The sequence below is a fragment of the Anabrus simplex genome, chromosome 3, assembly GCF_040414725.1.
Source record: "Anabrus simplex isolate iqAnaSimp1 chromosome 3, ASM4041472v1, whole genome shotgun sequence".
NCBI lineage: Eukaryota > Metazoa > Arthropoda > Insecta > Orthoptera > Tettigoniidae > Anabrus > Anabrus simplex.
Window position 1 is genome coordinate 369,166,141 of NC_090267.1, and position 22,881 is coordinate 369,189,021.

General features: G+C 37.6%; 1 protein-coding gene across 1 annotated transcript in view; it reads left to right on the plus strand.

The window, feature by feature from the left end:
• Positions 1–22,492, plus strand: part of Vps28 (vacuolar protein sorting 28) — a 43,991-nt gene extending 21,499 nt beyond the window's left edge. The window contains exons 2-5 of the mRNA XM_067143289.2: positions 3,601–3,664; positions 7,381–7,576; positions 16,992–17,093; positions 21,566–22,492. Of these exons, the coding sequence (XP_066999390.1) occupies positions 3,601–3,664; positions 7,381–7,576; positions 16,992–17,093; positions 21,566–21,832 (629 nt within the window). The 3' untranslated portion in view covers positions 21,833–22,492. The remainder of the gene's footprint in view (positions 1–3,600; positions 3,665–7,380; positions 7,577–16,991; positions 17,094–21,565) is intronic.
• Positions 22,493–22,881: the final 389 nt, after the last annotated feature.

Sequence of the window (22,881 nt, forward strand, 5' to 3'; positions counted from 1 at the left end):
GTTGACATCCCGAGGCTGAGTGAACACCGTTCCAGCTCTCGTACCACTTTTAAAATTTCGTGGCAGAGCCGGAAATCGAACCCGGACCTCTGCGAGTGGCAGCTAATCACACTAACCACTACACCACAGAAGCGGACTCCCTAATTTGTGTCTGACATTTTCCTTTAAGTTCCAAGAAACGTGATTTCTTCACATTGGAAGACGGATCTTGAAGATAGGATACATGGGCTTCCCGTTTGGCATTGATCAGATATTTAATTTCTTCATTTTCATCAAACCAGTCTTGTCTTATTCTCCTCACAAAACCAGTTGTTTCTTCAGCTGACTCTGTGATGACAACCTGAAGCGTGGCCCATTCCTGATTTGTACTATCACTGCTGACTGGATTACTAGCCAGTTTGTTTGAGATTGCATTTCTGTAATCTGTAGCAATGGATTCAGTTTGAAGTTTAGAAGTATCAAATTTCTTTCTGGACAGGTTGTGGATGGATCTTTTCAGTTTGCGACAGATTGAGATTTTCAGCCAGCAAAAATGGAGCTTATGATCTGCCCAGCAGTCATCTACGTTTCTTACAGTCCTTGTAACAAGGACATCTTTTTTTTTTTATCACATTGCCTGGTGATGATATAGTCAAGGATGTGCCAGTGCTTTGAGTGATGATGCATCCAAGTGGTCTTGTAGCGATAAGGCAGGTGGAACTAAGTATTAGTAATAAAGACTTCATGTTTAGCACATACACCAAGGAGCAGTAGACCATTAGCATTACAGTTGCGAAGTCAATGTTTTCACATCACATTGCCCCATAATTGGTGATTTTTACAAACTCTGGCATTGAAATTGCCAAGTAGTAAGAGTTTGTCTCTTTGTGGTACTTTGGTGATGGTAGTGCTCAGCAGGTTGTAAAATTGGTCTTTAGCTTCTACATCAGCATCCAAGGTGGGAGCATATGCAGAGATGAGTGTCATATATTTGGCTCCAGAGAGTGGGATTTGGAGAGTCATAATTCTTTCGCTGACACCAGTTGGAGTTAGCTGATAATCATTCACCAATGTGGTCGTCACAGCGAATCCAAGACCATGAATGCAGTGTTCTCCCTCATCTTTTCCCTTCCAGAAGATTGTGTAGCCTGAGCTGAACTATAAGTTTACCTTCGCTGGACAGTCTGGTTTCACTTAAGGCAGTAATATCGATGTTCATTCGTCCAAGCTCATGGGTGACTAGTGCTGTTCTCCTCTCAGGTTTGTTATTGTCTTTCATATCAAGTAGGGTTTGAACTTTCCAGGTTCCTATAATGAAAGTTTTGGTAATCTTTGTTTTTCAACCGCATAAGGGGTGACCTGTTGGTTGGGGCCTCCCGGCTGGCTGAGAGTGTGACTACCGATGTTTAGCGTACATTTTCTAGGGTCTTCCCCATTCGAGGTGGGCAGCGGTGATCTTAAATAGGCCTGCCCAAACACAGAAGCAGGACCGAATTCTTGAATAGTCACAGGGGTCTCAGAAAGACGACCATCACACATCCGCTGCCAACGTGCAGGTCCGAATTATAGGCTTCTAGTTTCACCCGAAAACCTGTCTCCACCATCCTTATCCCATCGCCGTTGGACTTGAGTCGAAGGGCGTGACAACAGGAAAAAGTGCCACAAGCGGGATTTTGTGTAAGGTGGATCGCATCTTGCAAGGAAGTGACCCACACACTGTGATCTCGGAACTATACCCTGCGGCACAAATGAAATGCGACATGTAGGTTGTAGTACCACGACTGCAATGGACTGCCGCAGACTCGAAATACCATCGAGTTGCACCTTCACAGCCAGTCCGCCTGGCATTACCTCATCCGCCTCCACGACCGATGAGAATCACAAAAAGGAGGTTCCTCTGTCCGTTTTTGCCATTGGGCCAACGGCACAGATCCAGTGTCTTTTCCTACACTGAGGGGACCATCACCCCACCCAAATTGCTCATCCGCCTGAAGCCATTGGCCCCTATGGGGGGTCGAGTTATTTACCGCCGCTCGACACTCGGCGTTAGCAGTTTCTACAGCTGGTTGCCAAGCCGACTAACCCTCCTCCTTTCCCATTCTGGACTTGGGACCGGATAATGGTGGAGTTACAAACCACTTATATGTAGATAAATACCCTTCACTGTCTTTGTGTACAGTATTAACAGAACTGGCATATTCTGATAATTGGCACTTGTTATATCACACAGATACGGTACCTTTATAATACTGTGTTCACTGATTCTGACACTTGGTTTAAAGATACTTTCACTTGAGCAACACATGCTTGTTGTTCCAGAACAAAAATTACCCCCATAGCACCCCCATAGCTCTCACTAACATATAAGACACCAAGCTGCCACTAGTGATAAAATACCAAGTGCCTAAGCACTGAACAGTTTGCAGGTCAGCACCACACATCACATTCCACGAAATTTTACGTCTTTTTTTGCTATTGGCTTTACGTTGCACCGACACAGATAGGTCTTATGTGACAATGGGATAGGAAAGGGCTAGGAGTGGGAATGAAGTGGCTGTAGCCTTAATTAAGGTACAGCCTCAGCTTTCGCCTGGTGTGAAAATGGAAAACCATCTTCAGGGCTGCCAACAGCGAGGCTCGAATCCACTATCTCCCGGATTCAAACTCACAGCTGCGCACTCCTAACCGCACGGCCAACTCGCCCGGTCTACAAAAGTTTATTGCAAGTCTGCCCCACCAAAGTTTGAAGGCAACCTCCATTCCACCAAATTTACATCTCCTCTAAAGTTTTATATCAAGTCTCTCCGCTGTTTTCTCACATGCCTAAATAGACCTCAGCTTCCCCCTACTCTCACATGATACGTCAAGATTGATCCTGGCCATCGAATCATGAGTGGTAGATCCTCTTTGCCACACGAAGATCACGCCCCGAACCTCTTCTGGGTTTCAAGACACTAACAAGGCCACCTCATCGGATTTGGGCTGTTCCATATTACTCACGAAACTTTCCGATTTGTAAATAGCACTGTTTTCCCATCCACTCATACAAAACAAATTAGTCGTATCACATATGAAGACCTTCCAGCTTGAAATATTAAGAACCAAATATACAAATGAAATAATGATGATAATAATAATAATAATAATGACAATAATATCTCTTATGAATACATTGCGAGGGTGTGATATATGTACTATCACATGGATCTTCTAGGATGGTAGTTGCAGTATGTAGTGATGGTTCAGAAAGAGAGATATTAAGTGAAGGCATGATTGAGTGAAGACGCGCTCATTTCAACTGACCTGGTAATTCTCCATAAATGTTTATCCAGTAGAAAATCTGTGTCTATCTGAGCAGCAGGAAAAAATGGATTAATAAGCATCTTTGTAGGCCTACTCTATGGGCATATCTGTATCTTCCGATACTTGGCTATAAATTAATATTGCCTTCCTGCATGCCTCGTGGAGTCTGTGCTACACAGAAATTGTGCAATTATCAATGCTCCAGGGGGTTGCATACAGTAAGTTCTATTAGGGATGATTAGATGACTGATATTTAATTTGTTGACTACTTTTAGAGGGTAAGTTTATTATATCTATAATTGTTATTTTATTTCATAGATTCCAATAGACCAGAGCTGTATGAAGAAGTGAAGTTGTTTCGAAATGCTCGTGAACGAGAAAAGTGAGTATATTGCATTGCTATAAGGTTTTTAATAGTAAATCTTGAGGAGTGCTGTTTTAGGTATGCAAAAACTTATTTACTCTGTCCTGTTCTCCAAATTTCTTTTTTTGCTTTTTTATACCTCTACTAGTATATATTTTTGAATTCCTTTGTCTTTGACCCTCTATTTCAACCAGTAATGAATGACAATCTTCTAAAATCTAATATTTTTACCATGTCTTCAATCCCTGTTTTCATTCCTAAAGTAGACTTTATTCTTTACTCCGTTTCTGATAGCCATTCACTAAAATATCTTGAAATGGTAGCAGAGGAAAGCAAATCTGATGTAAACAACTTATATGATTTCATTCTTAATTTTGAAATTAATTTGAATATAGACATTTCTTGATGACGTCTGTGTACCTACTGAGAAACAATAGGTACATTTCCAAAGTGCTGTTAATTGCTGCTGTCAGATTTGTAACAAAATCAATTGAACATCCACCTCCTGCATTTTACTGTTGAAATAAAATCCCAGCACATTATTAAGCAAGGCACAACATTTCTTGTGCCAGCCTGCTTTTGGTTCTGTCCTCACAACTGAGAGAGTTCATATATCATCACAGCTGAAACTTTGTCATGTCTGCACAATGGGTTTTAGGGTACAGTTGTCAGCAGTATTTTTTAAGAATGTTTTTGGATAGTGCCATAACCTCCAAAATTAGTTGGAACTAACTAGACATAAACATTGTGTTTTAGGTATGGTATTGAAATTAATGTTTTCCCTTTACTGGTATTTCTTTTCTGTTATTTGATTAAATAACAGTACAAGACATTTGTGTAAACGCTTTGTATTTTTCACTTAAGTATTATAGGAAGCACCGAGCGAGTTGGCTGTGTGGTTAGGGTCACGCAGCTGAGAGTTAGCATTTGGGAGATAGTGGGTTCAAACTCCACTGTCGGCAGCCCTGAAGATGGTTTTTCGTGGCTTCCCATTTTCACACCAGGCAAAGGCAAATGCTGGGGCTGTACCTTAATTAAGGCCATGGCCACTTCCTTCCCACTCCTGGCCTTTCCTATCCCATCGTCGCCATAAGACCTATCTGTGTAAGTGCAACAGAAACCAAATTGTAAAATTGTAATTTTAGGGAGCGCAAGGAACAGTGTTACTGTTAACAACAAGTGGCAATACTCTCTGCGCAAGTCATAGGTTACCTGGTTGATGGAGTGGAGATGTTGGCAGCTCCATTCTCACACTCGCCTCATTGCTTGCTCTCAGCTGCTGTCTGCTCCCTTGCTAGCCACTGTATGCTTCATTGGCTTTGAGAAGGAAGGCCTAGTCCGTAAGATCTTGTCCCCTCCTTCCCATAACCTGAATGTACTAATCTGATGTCTTGAAGGAAAATCAGTGTGATTTCCCCATGTGTCAAATCCTGAATTGTGTGCTGCCTCTGGATGGTCAGGAACTTACAAAGTATTGTTATAAATAGTTGATATTTCCCTTCTGTCCCTCTCTCTTAATATTGGTTTTCAAATAGTTCATCAACCGTTTAATGTTCCAGATGTATATTTCACCCTGTCGCTAACAGTGGTTTCTGGTAAGCCAGAATCCAACAAGTCATCATCGGGGATCATTAAGAAGGTCTGTGGCCTCCCAGGAGGTGTCATGACTAGCAGTAATGTTCATTTACATGTGGTTGGTGCCCTATGAATTTGTTATTTGTAGCCATATAAAACCATTGACCGTTAGTACTCCGAGCAGAGAACATCAGAGTGATGAGAGAACAGGTTGTCACGACAGCTACTGAATGCTCATCCTAGCGAGGACAATTTGAGAACCCTCTTAAGGGCACCCGGAAGGGGTGAAATCGAAAAAATTTCATTTTTTATTTTTTTGCAGTTTTATATACCTGTGACTTTCTTCTTTCGAATACTTTTTGTTTCAGACCTCTGCGACGTTTGAAAGGGTGTTAATTTTTACGGTACCTGGAGTGCTCCAGATGTCGGGCGTGACATGTCCTCGAACTGATGTGACATAACATTACTTTCCATTTGTAAGCGGTGGCAAAGACTCTGTTGAATGTGTTTATGTTTCAGAACATGGTCATTTTCTGCGAGAGGATATCCCTGCTATAGGAAAGTGCAACTTTCAATTGTTGGCCAACCTGGATGGCAGAATGATTGAGAACATAACTGCATGTGTTTATTGTTTGTTTTGGCGGCTTCTTTTACAACAGTATTCAACTGCTTTTTTTCGTTTGGTTTTATACATTGAACAAGATGCGTAGACATAGTAATAGGATTTTCAAGGTGCGCAAGAATGTGGGAAAGAGGAAAAATCACTGTTGTTATTCCGAACGATACAAGTGAGTGTGCAAATGTGTGTTCCCCAATTGACTACAAAAAAGATGCAGAATGAACAACCACAGCATGGTTTATTACCAAAAGGGGAGGACACGTGGTGCAAATACCATAAAAATGAAGGAAGCTGCGACCACGACCACAAGCACAGTCTCCCATATGCAGTCACGGAACCCATAAGGCCAGTCTTCAGAGACTTATCCTATGAAAAATCCTCCGGAAATGCCTTCTCGGTAAAACCCAAAACCCTAACGAATGCTTAAATCATTTGATCTGGACTCGGGTACCCAAGAGAGAAATTGTGAGTATAAAAACACTCCACTTTCGTGTTTATGATGATGTGGCAATATACAATGGGGTCAATATCTCGAAGAGCGAAGTTCTACAAAGACTTCGTATGCCGGTACCTCTAGAGTACAACACTGAATCGAATGTCAGTTATAGATAAAGAAAAAGGAAAGCAGATGCAGCATAAAGGGATCTGGTGAAGCTTGGAAGACAGAAGAAAGGAAGTGTAAAATGAAGATTACAAGACGAGATGGAAGAGAACCCAGATGATCCTCTGTACGAATGTGGAATGCATAAGGAACTTTGAGGCTCGTTTCCTGAAAAGTAGTTTTTTGTGTATCTAAGGAACATTTATTCGGATACCACTGAACGCACATTAACCGAACTTGTAGATGGTATGTAACTAATCATTCTACGTATTTTAACACGAGATTTTTAAAATCAAAGGTACAATTTCTGAATTATGGAACAAAATGTCTCCTTTTAGAACCTAAAATTTTGATGTTCACTTAAAAATGTATATTTTCAAAAAAACAGAAGATATTAAAAAATGATGTCGTCTATCTACGTGCGATGGTCTAATAAATATGTATACAAAAAAGGAATTTCCTTGGTTGATAACTTTATGAGAAAATGTTCCTTAAAAACGCCCATTTTAACATGGCAGACATAGCCCCTTCCGGGTGCCCTTAATGCTGTGACAGGCACAAAACTGGAAAGATAAGGTCTTTATGTTATGCATTATACTTATAACAAAACTCATAGCTGTATGTCTGCTGTCTCTACACTATGAAAAACAAAAAAAAAAACATTGTTTATTGTAACAAATCAATGTGGTTTATTTCTACACATCAGGCATCATCATCTTTTTGCAGTTTCACTTCGACTCTATTAAAATATACCATTCCCAGCAGGTGTCAGCCAGTTTATCAATTCAAGTAAAACAATAACTCCAGGTTACCAAATATTTTTTAACACAAAAGGTACTAAAGACCATGAAGTTAATGATAAAGTATCTCCCAGATATGATACATACTATTTATGCATGTATTTTGTTGCTTTTCTAATGTAATGTCTGTTTTTCTCAGGTATGACAACATGGCAGATTTGTACGCTGTAATTAACACACTGCAGAACTTGGAAAAGGCCTATATTCGAGATTGTATTACTCCTGGAGAGTATACTGCAGCTTGCTCAAAACTCTTGGTACAGTACAAAGCAGCTTTTAAACAAGTACAGGGAGATGAATTTCCTACCATTGAGTCATTTGTTAAGAAATTTAGAGTGAGTATTCATGTGTTTCTGACTTCCATGACAGTCAATTTTTATACATATTTTACTGCTTAACTTGCACACTAGGTATGTTATATTTAAAAAAAATATTAGTTGCAATCAGTATTTCAGTGCCATCGTTATAATGGTTCCTTCAGTCAGGTTACAAGCCTTAGCAGTGATGTCTAGGCCATCTATGACAGCTTATGGCAGAGCTGTTGAAGATCCAACAGCCATTAGGCTGAGTACTTCTCTCTTTTTTTCTCTCTCTCTCACACACACACACACACACACACACACACACACACACACACACACACACACACTCCTCTCTCTCTCTCACTCGCTCTCATGTAAGAGTATATGCCTGCCCTATTTTTTATGGCACATCATTGCTGTCAACTGTACTAGTTACATTTTAAACCTCAATGTAAGAAGCAATAATGGAGGTTCCCTTACCCAAGTAAATTGTACATAAAACTTAAGATGTAGCAGTGTTCTTTATACTGCCATATGAAATAAATCACAAAATTCTTAATAAAGTCAGTTTTCAAGCTCACTGAGGAATTAAGGAAAGAAAAAACCCACACTCTGACACTGTTTAATTTTTTACATTTCAATGTTTTATACGTTACTATAACCATATTCTTAAAATGAGAGATATGTGTTGAACAAAGTAATTTATTTAATAAATCTTTGTAGTGTGATTTTCTACAGTTCCAGAACTTACTTCGCACATTTGTCTTTCTTTTGCTTGAATGTTGTTTTCTTCTTTCTTTCTTCAATAAGCAGGAAGGAAGAGAGGTTTTTGAGCATATTTACAGATTACAGGGTGGTTGTATATTCAAGCATACTTAGGAAATCTGTAAGGGTACTCATCACCCAAACCACATGAACAGAAATTAGGTGAGCTTTCAAGCTCACTGAGGAATTGACAATAATAATGTTGTTGGTTTAACATCCTAATAACTACTTTTATACTTTTCATAGACGCTGAGATGCCAGAATTTTGTTTGGCAGGAGTTCTTTTACATACCAGTAAATCTGCCGACACAAGGTTGGCGTATTTGAGCACCTTCATATACTGCAGCACTGAGCTGGGATCAAACCTGCCAACCTGAGCTCATTTCTCCTGCCTGAGCTACTCAGCTTGGTGAGAGAAATTAAGAAAGAAAATGATATACACTTTCTCTCCCTCACTCGCTTAATTAAATTTTATACATTTTCTGCCTTTTATTTTAATGTACTCATTACTATAACCATATTCTTACAAGGAGAGACACCATGTTTTCTCGCATAATTAATGCCCTTGCATAATTTATGCATCCCAGTATTTGAGTCCAAAGTGGAGGAAAAGAAATATTCCCGTATTTGACGCATCCACTTCTTCGATCATCCATCACGTAGTTTTGGATGCGTTTCGAAATAAAGATGTCAACTACTCAAGTAGCTGCCTTCTTATTACAAAACCAGGCATTCATTCCAAACACTGTGCAACATGCTGTTATCAGCCGGTTAGGAGTACCACTGCACTAGTTCAGCACAAAAGTGACTAGTGACACTCTATTCCAGACTGGTACAAACATAATTTTACGAGTGTTTTGGGTATGGTACATGACTTTCCTGTGTTCTCAGAATTGTTTGTTAATCCACAGTGAGCAAGTTTTCGAGTAATACTGCATCATATAAACTCGCAGTGATCAGTAACACCATAAAATACAAGAATAGGGCAGTGGGCCACAAGGTTTCAGTGTCCTTCGAATGCATCGTGCGCTACTGCCGGAAACAAAAGTGCACTTCAAGTGACCAAAAAATGTCAAGTTTATGGAGGTGCACCTCCAACTTTCCTAGCAGCTGGGTAACGAGAGCGAGGAGTAACGGAACATCCACCTTTTGCGACTACTGTGCCATACAACCAAGGCCGTACCGGCATTTAACTTTTTACCTTCAATAACACCATCAACAGGGACATTTTCAACATACAGCAGCTGTTACACAAACGACGAAGGATGTTCCCCCAACTTCTCGGCAAATTGTCTTAACATCGGCACTTTCACAAGATCGTCAGTTTTGATACATGCTTTTTATTTTTCATCGACGATTCGACTACGGATGTATGAACATTTTTTTTTTTTACATCCACAGCAACAACATAAGAACTTCATAGTATTCCTCAACATCAAGTTTTTATATATTATTTTAACCCTATGAGGCACAGAACTTTTTTTTTTCAAATTTTGCAAGGAAAATTGGCAGTTACATATGCAAGCCATCAAAACAAAGTAATCTTTCTAAAAAAAAATGTTTCTTTTTTTTTCTTCAGAAAAATGTACAAAATTATGGGATGGTTTCATTTCAGACCACTGTGCCTGTAGGTCACTGCTTAGATGGTCTGTTGAATTGGATAATTGTCACAACTGTTCAATATTTCCCATTGTGATGCTTTTTTAAGAACTATATTTGTAATTGTCAGCTGAGGATGACCCTTGAAGGGTCGAAACCGGTACTGTGAATGATAGTATGTAAACAAATGTATTGATAAGGTGGAGGCTTCACAATAAATCTTATGTTGTAGCTACAATCAATACGGAAATTAAACTTATAAATTATGATAAAACAGCCAACCAGGCAAAACAAACTGCGTATAAATATCAAAATTTAAAAATCAAAATAACAAATGTAGTCAAAAGCATCACCTTTCTAAAAGAATGCCTATCAGACGGACTAACGCCTAAATTTCTCAAAAAATATAACAACAAACACAGAAACACTAACCAAACCCGTAATATGCAGAAAAAGACAAACCAAATTTGGCTAAAAGAAATAAAATTCTTATATAGGAAAAAACAACACCTCAATACACAACTTAACGAAACACACCTGAAAGCTTCCCATGACCTACCAGACAGTTACTGGGACAATTTGCAACAAATAACTAATGAAAAACTAACAAACATAGCCATCCAAAAACAGAACACATTAAACGCATTGAAACAATCACATAGCCAGGATATGCAGAGTAATGCTCCCAATAGACACCATTTGACTAGACCTAACGATAGCAACCAACATACATTTCATCCACCAATGAAAAATCTAACAAATACGACATTCGATGAAACAGAATCCATTATACTGAGTAAGGGACCCAAACATAATTGGGGAAACAAATCAGTTTTCCAAAATATCACTACAATCATTACAGAAACTGAGAATGCCGTAAATAAAATACCTCATGAAGAACGCGATGAAATCAGATACGAAATTAAGAAAAGATTACCACAGTATATCAACAAAATCAGTAAGGCGAACAGCAACAAAGGTACCAAGAACAATATACAGATTAAAAAACTCAAAAACAAAATCAAACAGAACAATTTACTAATAACTAAAGCAGATAAAGGCAACACAACTGTCATCATGGACAAAAATGAATACATAGCCAAAACCAAAATCTGTTTTCAAGATGAAACTTTTCTAATCAAAAACAAAGACCCTACTAACAGCATCCAAAGAAACCTAAAAACATTACTAAAGAACACCCATTTTCTTCTAAACGAACAAGAAACTGCAAAACTCATTACAATGAACCCAGGACTACCAACCGCTAAAGCATACCCGAAAATTCACAAAGACAACGTCCCAATGAGGCCTATATTAAACTACAGACAGAGTCCAACTTAAAAACTGTCACAATTTATCCAAACATTCCTTAAAAACACTATGTATTTTTAGCTAAAAAACAATACAAAATTCAATAGAATTCTGCAACACCACAAAAGAAATAAAAATAGAACAACACCATAGACTAGCATCATATGATATAATAAACATGTACCCTAACATACCCATGCAAAAAACCATAAAAATAATAGAATCTAATCTCAAAAACCACAGCACTCAGTACCCTAGAAATAAGAGTTCATTAAATTACTCCATTTTGCTATCAACAACAACTATTTTAAATTTCATGACACCATATATCACCAGCAGGGTTTACCAATGGGATCCCCAACATCAGGCATATTAGCTGAAATCTATATAGATTATATAGAACACCAGGAAATAAAAAAAAATAGACAATATTCTTTTCTGGCGTAGATTTGTGGATGATATATTTGTCATAATAGACAATAGATATACTAACGAAACCAAAATTTTAGAACAATTAAATGCAATAGACCCGCATATAAAATTCACCATGGAAACAGAAAACAATCACACCATAAACTACTTAGACATATCCATAACTAGACACGATAATCATTTATCATACAAAATATACAGAAAGCCCACACATACATCCAATACAATAAAAATAGACTCCACCCACCCCAACGCACACAAGAAAGCAGCATACTATAGTATGATATATAGAGCCTTTAATATACCACTAATATAAGAAGAAGAAAAAAATAAAGAACTCAACTTGATCCATGAAATAGCCAGACAAAACGGATATAAAAAAGAAATGATCAACAAAATCATATACAAAATAAAAAATCAATCCAAATCCAAATTAATCAGAACTGAAAAAACCAAGAAAGATTACGTACTATTCTCCTACAACAACACCCATATATATCCCATAATGAACATCTTCAAGAAACGAGGCCTAAAAATAGCCTATAAAACTACACACAGTAATATCAGCATCCTACACAATTCCAAATCTATTAACAATAAAAATCAATACAGCCACTCAGGAGTCTACCGCATGAAGTGTAACAACTGTGAAGCCAGTTACATTGGACGTACTGGGAGGAACTTCCAGATACGATACAATGAGCATATCAATGTAATAAAACATAGTCATTTTTCAGCCATAGGACAACGTATCGAAGATTACAAACACAAATTTACAAATATTGAAAATGACATGCAAATTCTAAGTACTAACCCCAAGAGCCGCTTACTCAATATAATGGAAAAATTTTATATAAACCTAGATCAATATGTCAACCCAAATTTTAATTTGAACGAAATCACAGAAAAAACCAACATTCTTTTTGATGCAGTCATCCCCCTCTTAAAAAATAATTACCTAAAAAGAGTTAAGAATCAACATCCGATACACATAAAAGATTACAAGTGATTATTTTCATTTTGACCGTATTGAAAATTCAATTATTAATGTTAAACAATTAATTTATTGATAATAATAATAATGTTATTTGTTTTACGTCCCACTAACTACTCTTTTACGGTTTTCGGAGACGCCGAGGTACCGGAATTTAGTCCCGCAGGAGTTCTTTTACCTGCCAGTAAATCTACCGACACGAGGCTGACGTATTTGAGCACCTTCAAATACCACCGGACTGAGCCAGGATCGAACCTGCCAAGTTGGGGTCAGAAGGCCAGCGCCTTAACCGTTTGAGCCACTCAGCCCGGCATTAATTAATTTATTGAAACCACCTATAGTATTGAATAGGTGGTTTCAATAAATTAATTGTTTAACATTAACACATAAAAGAACCGCCAAGAGTTACCCCCCACTCCAGTCTCACTCTCCCAGCAGCCGCTCCTTCTACCCCTTCAAACTTCCCTTCCGCAGCCACAAGCAGCAGCCTTAGACAAACACGCAACAGTACTCGACGTGCTGCCGTGTAATGCACAACAGTGTCAGCATCTATAGTAAGTACAACGCACACTCTTTTACCTCTACCTTAAAACCTAGTGGACGCAACTTCTCACACACTTCGTTTCTACTTACAGATAAATACAGCCTACAACATAAAAGGAAGAAGCCTTCACGCTATCTTTCAAAATTCAAGACATCAAGTATTGTAAAACAAATTGACACTTGACAAAATTATACATCATCAAATTAAGAAGCACGTCACTAAAAACAAAAATTTTTATTCTTAAAAACGCATTTTACTATCAACTCAGCATTAGTATATATTATGAATCTTGTACATATATATTGACAATGCCTCGAACTGAACATTAGACAACTACCCAATTCCTCAAAAAGTGTCCAAGCCATTCCAAGACGCTCATACTACCAGCAGAGGAACACGGTGAAATAAACAATATAGTTATCGCAAGAATAAACATCCAAAATGTTTTAATCAATTAGCCATAAGTTTTAACGCAAAAATAGTGGACACTTCAAGAATACTACTATCAGTGCATACATAACATTGCAAGTTCCAATTTTTACGTTGATCAAAATAACAAAAACATTTGCAAATGACATGTCTTTTTATACTACGTAATACTTTTATAATCCAAGAAAAGAGGACTTATTTTATTATTTTAATTGTATCATTTGTTTTAGATGGTCTGTTGAATTGGATATTTGTCACGACTGTACAATATTTCCCATTGTGATGCTTTTTTAAGAACTATATTTGTAACTGTCAGCTGAGGATGACCCTTCAAGTGTCGAAACTGGTAGTGTGAATGATAGTATGTAAACAAATGTATTGATAAGGTGAAGGCTTCACAATAAATCTTATGTTGTAGCTACAATCAATACGGAAATGAAACTTATAAATTATGATCATCCAATATTGATACTAAGTATGCATCACTGATCTGTTTTCGTGATGCCATTTTACCGGAAAACCGTAAAAGTACGTAAGAAGTATGCACATGAGAAAACTGCGTCACGCAATGTATGTATTACATAACTCCCACAAACAGGAGAACAAACTCAGTAATATACTGCGGGGATTTACCTCACTGGAAAAGTTGAGAGAACAACTCCTGCCATCTCTGAGCATATTTGGGTACCTCCTCGGCTAATAAACCCACGATTTTCGAATGGAACATATGTATGTATATATATATATATATATATATGTTTCCGCCTGGAGCATAAGAAAAGTCGACCGTATATATATGTTTACGCCCGCAAAGAGTTAACATCACTCTATAGGATATTGGTTTTATGTTACGATTTTTATTCTCTCCTTTTCATGGACTGCTGAATTCTCTCTCATCACTGTTGAAGTAATCCTTGCTGTTTTGTGTTTGTGCTGCAAATGAATGTTATTCCCTGTTGCAATGAATTCTCTTCCAGGTTACCTATTTCCATTGTTTTCTGCATGTTACCTTCCATTTAAAGCTTGCTTCATAAGAAACCCTTCACTTTTTGTCTTCCGTCTCCTAAGTCAAATTCACAAGTCACAGTGAAGCATCTTTTATTATCAACACCACATACAAAAATACAGTATCAATATAGTTGTAAAATAAAACCTTAAATAGCATGAAGCAGAGGTCAGGAATGATGAGCAAGGAAGTAACTTCAGGAGAGCCAAAATGCATGCAGAAGCAGAAAGTTAAGTCTTTTTTTTGAGTTTGCAGACAAATCTACTGCACTGTGGATTTTAATATGCACCCCGATTTCGAAGACAGAATATGGCTGGAAGAAGTGTAGATTAGAATAAATATGGTAATACCGTTATCCCAGCTATCACCTTATAGCATTAAAGAAACTGAAAATACATTTTAAAAAAAAGTTTGCTGCTGGGCTGAGTAATTTGGATGGTAAAGCTCAACTTGGCAGGTTCGATCCTGACTCAGTCCAGTGGTATTTGAAGGTGCTCAAATATGTCAGCCTCGTGTTGGTATATTTACTGGCACGTAAAAGAACTCGTACGGAACAAAATTCAGCCACCTCAGCGTCTCCGAAAACCGTCAGAAATGTAGTTAGTGGTATGTAAAAACAATAACAGTGTTAAAATGTTTGCTTGGTACTTACTAATGTTTTAAAAACTTTAATTTTTAGCATTTTCTGCTTAATATCGTCAAGTTTTTGTCCACCTTTGTTATTCACATTACCAACTTATGGGACTATTGAGAAAATGATTTCTTCTTTCCTTCCCCCCCCCCATAACTATTCCTTAATCATAAAATTCTTATTCTTTTATTTTCCACTCAGTCTGTACTAAAATATGTTAGTTTGACAAAAAGTTGGACATCCACTTAATTTCTTTTTTGTAATGATGTGGACAAACTCGTCAGAAGTGTTGTAAAGGAAATTCTCCAGCTACCTTTTGATGTTTGAAGTGTATTGTTATATTTGGAGAAAACATTTAAAGGCCTTGGTCTTTTCTGTTCAGCATGGGAAGCCCGTCTCAAAGGCACTTGTAGAACTCTTCAACACTCTGGAAACGCCTCATTTTTATCCTCTGGAGATCTCAGGAAAGAAAAATTGCCATGTCTGTCAGACCTTGCTATTGAAGAAATGGACATATGCTAAATAAGAAGACAAACATTCTGCCATTAAAAAAGTTTGCTCAGAAGTCAGAAACTGTGAATTCGATAAATGGAACACTTCCTCACGAAGGAATTTAAGGAGTACACACCAGCAAATAGCTGTGGAACTACTGTAGGCTTTCATGCAATGAATGATGAGAGACTATTAAAATGAATGAATGTCTCTGCTGTTCAATCCATTCCGGGAAAGTCTCAGGATGATAATCGCTGTAGGCATTGCCACAGAGAGATAGAAACCCATGCACATGACTTGGGATCATGCATGCATGGAGAAGTTGTACAGAGTGCTAGATATCATAAGATCTGGTCAACAATAACTGAAGCACTGAGAGGAAAAGGCTTTGAAGTCTAGGAAGAAGTGTACGGCTTGGCAACAAATGGCAGTAAAAGGAGGATTGAAATACCTACTTGCCATAAAAAGTCATTCTTCAATAGGCTGTATAATAGACCCCACAGTCCACTTTGAAATTTACAGCGCCTGCTGATGTTGATACAGAAACAAAGGCAAATTTATGAGCCTGCTATCCTATACTGTTGGAGAAAGTATGATCTAGGAGAAATCTCTATCATCGGCCCAATAGTGGGAGCACGTGGAACTGTCTCTTCCCACCCCCTGGATTTCTGGCAAATGTTTTCTCTACAGATTGATGTCTTACAGAAGATTGCAGTGTTGACGGTAGTGTTGACTCTGAAAGGATCGACCTTCCTCTTCAGGAATCATTGCTACTGAAGGCAACTGCAACAACAAAAACAAACCTTGATGAACACTAAAAATTTTAACAACCTAAAAAATTTGCTAAGTATACTTCATTTGATAGGCAACCTAGAAATCTGGAAAGTGGGGGGTGAATAAATCCTTGTGACCAAGTTATTGCCTTCTTTCTTTTGTTTCTCTGTCCGGCTCCATAGCTAAATGGTTAGCATGCTGGCCTTTGGTCACAGGGGTCCCGGGTTCAATTCCCGGCAGGGTCGAGAATTTTAACCATAATTGGTTAATTTCACTGACACAGGGGCTGGGTGTATGTGTCATCTTCATCATCATTTCATCCTCATAATGATGGGAGTCAAATCAAAAGACCTGCATCTGGCGAGTCGAACTTGTCCTGGGACATTCCCGGCACTAAAAGTCATATGCCATTTCATTTTGTTTCTCTTACCTTGCTTCGTTGCTGTTGACTTTATGAGATTTTTGTTGCAGTTGGATTGTCCTGCAGCATTAGAAAGAATTAAAGAAGATCGACCTATTACCATAAAGGATGACAAAGGAAACACTAGCAAATGTATTGCCGACATTGTTTCAGTAAGTATAGTACTATTTATACAATTTAGGAAGTAATCTGTAGATAGAGGACTTGCAACACCTGCAGGTTTTATTGGTTTGGCTAAATGGTTAGCATCCTGGCCTTTGGTCCAAGGAATCTTGGATTCAATACCTGGGTGAGTCTGGAATTTTAATGTTCATTGATTAATATCTCAGGTTTGAGGGCTGGGTGTTTCAGCTGTCTTTAAAGTAAGGAATTATGAGTGCATTTATTATTTTATTATTGGTCATTTCGAGGAATTGTTTAAAAAAAAAATATATATATATTTGGATTTCACAAATTCATTGGTGTTAAGAAGTCCATTATATCCTCTCCATGTGTATGAAGGTGCATCAGATGCTAGAAAACATTTTGGTCACAACAGATGTTATCTTGGACTTCAACAATTCTCTGGAGCACTGCTTATAGAAAAGAGAAGAGCATTCTAACAATCACAGAGTTAACGGCAGTTACCTTCTGCTGTTATTGTGGAACAAGGTGTTATGGTGTTACTTCAGTTTTGAAACTGTTCGTCCTAGGAAGTGTTCTGAAAGAACTGTTACATTATTTCTTTTTTTTTAATTATCTCTGTCCAGAATGCTTGTATCTTTGAAATACAGTGAATCTCTGTTAAGAAGTTTTTCAAGGGACTGGGGAAAAAAAAAAAAAACACCTTCTTAAGCAGGGAACTTCTTAAAAGGGGTAATGCCCAAAAACTTATTCTGTACTTTGAAATACTTGTGAAACACACAGCCAACAGATTTCCTTGTTTGCGAACAATACCGAAATAGGCCGATATATAAGAGCTGCTAACAGAAAGCCACAATATAAAAATTTGATTATCATGACAATATTTTTAGAGATAAAGTAAAATAATTGAACATACCGTATTATAAATATATTTGATAAGAGAAGGGAACATATTAAGTTATATAAAAACGTTGCAAGGTTTGATTATTTTAGCAGGCAGAACCATGTCCTTCCACACTTCCCTTTCCTCCGCACTTACACTCTCTGCTTCGCAACAAATTGTTTTGTAAATGATGCCGGCTCGATTTTTAAAGCGGTCCAGCCACCCGTTCGACGCGGTAAAAGGTACCCTTAATTTGCATGCGGCTTTCTCCTGTACAATAGTCCCACTGAAAGGTATGTTTTAAACTTCGCTGCTGTTTAAACCATATTAGCAGAGCTTGTTCTATTTCATCATACTTTTCAGATTTAACTTCCTTACAATTTGCAGAAGCAGAGATCTCTTCTTTCTTCGCTATAATACCGTTCAAAGTAGACGGCGGCATCCCCAGCTCCTTTGCCAAAGCAACACAGGAAAGTGTAGATGACTCCACTTTCCTTATAATCTCCACTTTGTCTTTTATTGTTAGTGCCTTTCGCTTGATCTCTTTCCTCTGAGTTCCGCTCATTTTCACTTAAAAAGTTTGTACGTTGATATTACAAGTACAACTACACCGACTCCTATTCATACTAATTACGACGCTACACTATGCTTGGCAATCTGTAGCTTAGGCTTACAAGACGCAAAGACAAGACGTGTACTACAGTTTGTTAGCATGTGCTTTCTATCTTCCTCACACCCCTGACACCTGCTTCAGGGATAACGGCAGCAAATGGGAAATCTAGCAACTTGTTCTTGGAGATTCTTAGAACCTAGGCCTAAATCGCCCCTGCATTCCTACTGGTTGTCACGGCAACGGGTGTAGTTTCTGGCTGTTTCACAAGTACCGCATGGCCAAGCCAGTATTGAGTTTATTTTCCCGCTTCAATCCTCTTCATGCTATAGGTAATGAAAAAAAGAAACACAGGTTCGAAGTTGCAGAAATGAGTGCATGGAAATATGTCTGAGGTATTACGTGGGAGTGATTAAAGTACAGTAGCAACGCTAGCACATCTAAACGTAAACAGTTTCTTTCCCAGCGAGAATTTTATTTCATGTCTCCTCATCCTTGTGCTATGTTCTAATAATGCGATGTAATAATTACGAGTGACACGATAATACAATGTTTAGCTCGTATAAAGGTAAAATTAAAAATAACTTTCAATTTTAGGCCAACACGTGGTATTGCAATGCCTCTGTGTGACTCCCACCAACACCCAGTTGGCTATCAACATTCGTTCAACTTCATACACGATCGGGATCTTTCGGCCGGCTGTTTGGCGGCATGTGTATCTGCTGGGTTGCTGGCAAATCGGCTGTTTCCTGCATAGAGTCGGGAAGTTGTTTTTATTCACCTCACTAATAATGGACACGGGAAATCTTATCAGTTTAGTTCAAAAACGAAATTTCCTCTACGGCAAGGCCCATGAGTATTATTGCAACAACATAAGACAGAATGCCTGGAAGGAAATAAGCAAGGGAATGAAAAATCAAACAGGTTAGAATATTCAATTTTGTGGTAGGTTAACAGTAATGTTGTGAACAAATACACTTTACGGTTTTTAATTATTGTTTAGGCCACCTCGATTAATGACTTCACCCTGTCGCGGCCCGCAAATGACTGCATTAAAGTTTTATCAAATCATCCATTGCATACTTTATGTTTTCCAGGTAGAATCCCGTTCCATTCTTTTCCGCTAGATGGAACGGTGGAGTGGAAATTTCGACTGATAGGTTCGATTCGATTCCACAAGGTGAGAGTGAGCATCTGCTGTCTGTGTTGTCATAGAGTGACGTCATATGGCCTTGGCAGGCCCGCACATGTTCCGTGACACCAGACACACCGCGAGTGCGCGAACGGTCTAACACAGGGTGCAACTTGTGCGAAGACTGGAGGGTTCTAACCATGGGCTGCTTTGAGCGGACGTTTTCTATCTCAGGGGGCTCTAAAATCTGAATTGTTTAAGCGGGAAATATATTTACAACAGAACACTTTAAACAGGAAAAATATACATATATCTTAATGCAACTGATGAAGGGACCAAGAATATCACACTTCTTAGGCGGGAAAACTTCTTATGCGGGAACTTCTTAACCGAGTTTCACTGTATTTCTTTTCTGTGTGTATTCAGTGTCCCTTACAAAGGAAATTACTTTTCCTTGGTATTTTTCGTTATAAATAATGTAATTACTTTTCCTAAACATGCCAACTTTGAATCTGTACCTTGAAACAAGTGCTAGCTTATCTTGAAAACAAGGAGAATTTTATTCAATTATTTGGTGTACTGAAATCTTTGTTATGCAAAAGGAAACTACAGTAGAACCTTGATAATTCAAAATCCTGCCTAATTCGAAGAAGCTCTTGTTACCATAAACATGAGGTGCGGTTTTGCATGTTATTTAAACTGTTTAATTCAAAATACGGATAATTTGTAATTCGAAGAACAATATTGGTCCCATTACCGAAATCAGAATGCGTCTTCCGAAACGTGGAGGGGTAGCTTTCTGCACTTTCACTCACTTTGGTGTATTTTACAGTATGCTTCTTATTTGCTAAGTTATAGTGAAATTGTAATTCTTTTGTATGCAGTGTTTTAAGGAACGTCACAATATCATGTAGCAGGCAGTGTGCGGAGAAGCAGAATCCACAAACACTGGCGATGCCGACAGTTGGTGAAAAAGCGTGGCTCATATAATCAATTTGTACACACCGGGCAATATTGTCAATGCCGATGAAACTGCATTTTTTTAATGCCGAGCCCAAATGGACTTATGGTTTTAAAGGAGAGAAATGCCAGCTGGGAAATTGTAGAAGGGTGGGTGTCATTGTAATGTGTTGCAATGCATACGGAAACGAGAGACTTCCTCCTCTCATCATAAGAAAGTTTGATAAGCCACGATGTTTTAAGGATGTCGGGCACTTTCCGTGCGATCGCAAGTCATCTAAAATTGCAAACAGTACAGTAATCCAAAATATAAAGCATTTGCTGCACAGGGGAGTCAGTATGATTTGTCCTAGTCTTTGAAACGTGTTTTTTCGTTCTGTTGCATGAGGTTATATTTACCAGTGATTTATCCAAGTGCATTATTTGAATAATGTAAATGCACCTTGTTGGATACATTTCAGAAATAGATTTTTCCGTGGCATTTGAAAGGATTGAACTGTGAATCGATGTGATTGCATGAAGTAATGGGTCTTAGAATATTTTGTTATATGGCAAGGGTTGGCATTTCTGAATTACGAATTAGCAGTTAATTTGAAATTACGTAATTTGAATTCCAATTTTTGCGTCCTAATGACTTTGAATTAACGACGTTTTACTGTAAATTATTCTTGATACCAATGTGGTAAATTATTCTGCATGTGTTCAGTTATGACACTATACCATGTCAATTTATTTTTGTTATTTGGATATTATTCTCTTGAATTATAGTTCTCTGTTTTTGTGCTTAATGTAGTTAAAAACCTTTCAGTAAATCCGTCAAAGGGTTTCATTTATTAAAATTTTCTTGTATATATTTTAACTATTAATATAGTGGAATTGGTATTATATTTATTACATGTTGTCCTCTATTTTATAGTTGTTCATCACCACCATGGATAAACTACGATTAGATATAAAAGCCATGGATGAATTGCATCCTGATGTACGAGATTTGATGGATACAATGAATCGTCTTAGCATTCTGGGATCAGACTTTGAAGGAAAACAGAAAGTTGGAGAGTGGCTGAATGTGCTGTCTAACATGCAAGCTTCAGAAGAACTATCAGAGACTCAAGTTCGACAAATGCTTTTTGACTTAGAATCATCATACAATGCTTTCAATAAAGTTCTCCACAATTCGTAATGCAGAGTACTGTGAAGAGAAGCTTTATTTCTAAACATAACATATGAGACATATATATATATATATATATATATATATACACACACACACACAGTTTAAGAATATAATTAACAGAAGTTGATTTTATTACAGGGAAGTGTGATGCTCCTTAGGAGTTGTATGAGTGAAGATGTTAATATGTAAAGAGTGGTGAATGCGATTGCTAGGGAACTGGAAACTTTTTTGTAGACATACTTGGCAAACTGAGGTAAAGAAAAAAGATATTTTTGTGTTAGGTAGATTTCTCATTTATAAACTTTTGTGCTTTAAATGCAGAACTCTGAGCTAAAGAAGGCAGTCATTTTTATATTGGCTAGATTTATAAACTTTGTGCTTTAAATAAATACTAAAAAATGAGGAGATATATTGCTTTACTTCCTCTGATATGGTAATTTCTTCACTACCAAACTGTTTTCATATCAAATTGTTCTTGGCAACAATTTCTTTTTCTTTTTCAGTTTTATGAATTATGGAGTTTTCCAGGTCTCTTAACAATCGTCTGCTTTAAGAAAAGTGCTGAATGTTACCCATTATGATTTAAACTAAGAGCCTGTATGGAAAGTTGGAACTTTTTTATTATCTAGTGATCAATACAGGCACAATAAATATGAAAAAATCTTTCTTATGTGTAGTTTGCCATTTTGGTGTATATAGTGTCCTCTGCTTTATCCCATTAAAAGACGACTAATATATAATTTCTAGTAAAATAATTTCAAATGCTTATATGATTACTAGATGTTTTTCACATCATTGATGGGTTAGTTTTTATATCATTATTTCAGAAAGTGTATCTTTGTAATCCTTTCAGCAGGTGGAAAACAACATTTTTTAAGTATTTCTTAGGCAAGTATGCACGAAGAGAGAATTGCTTGATACATTTCTGGAGTGGACTACATAAAACTTACATTGAGGAAAGCAACATCTGCTATGTTCCAGCCAGTACTAGAGCCGGTCTGACCTTGTGACTTGCTTGTGGTCATAGCAAAATATATGTTGATTGGAAATTGGTG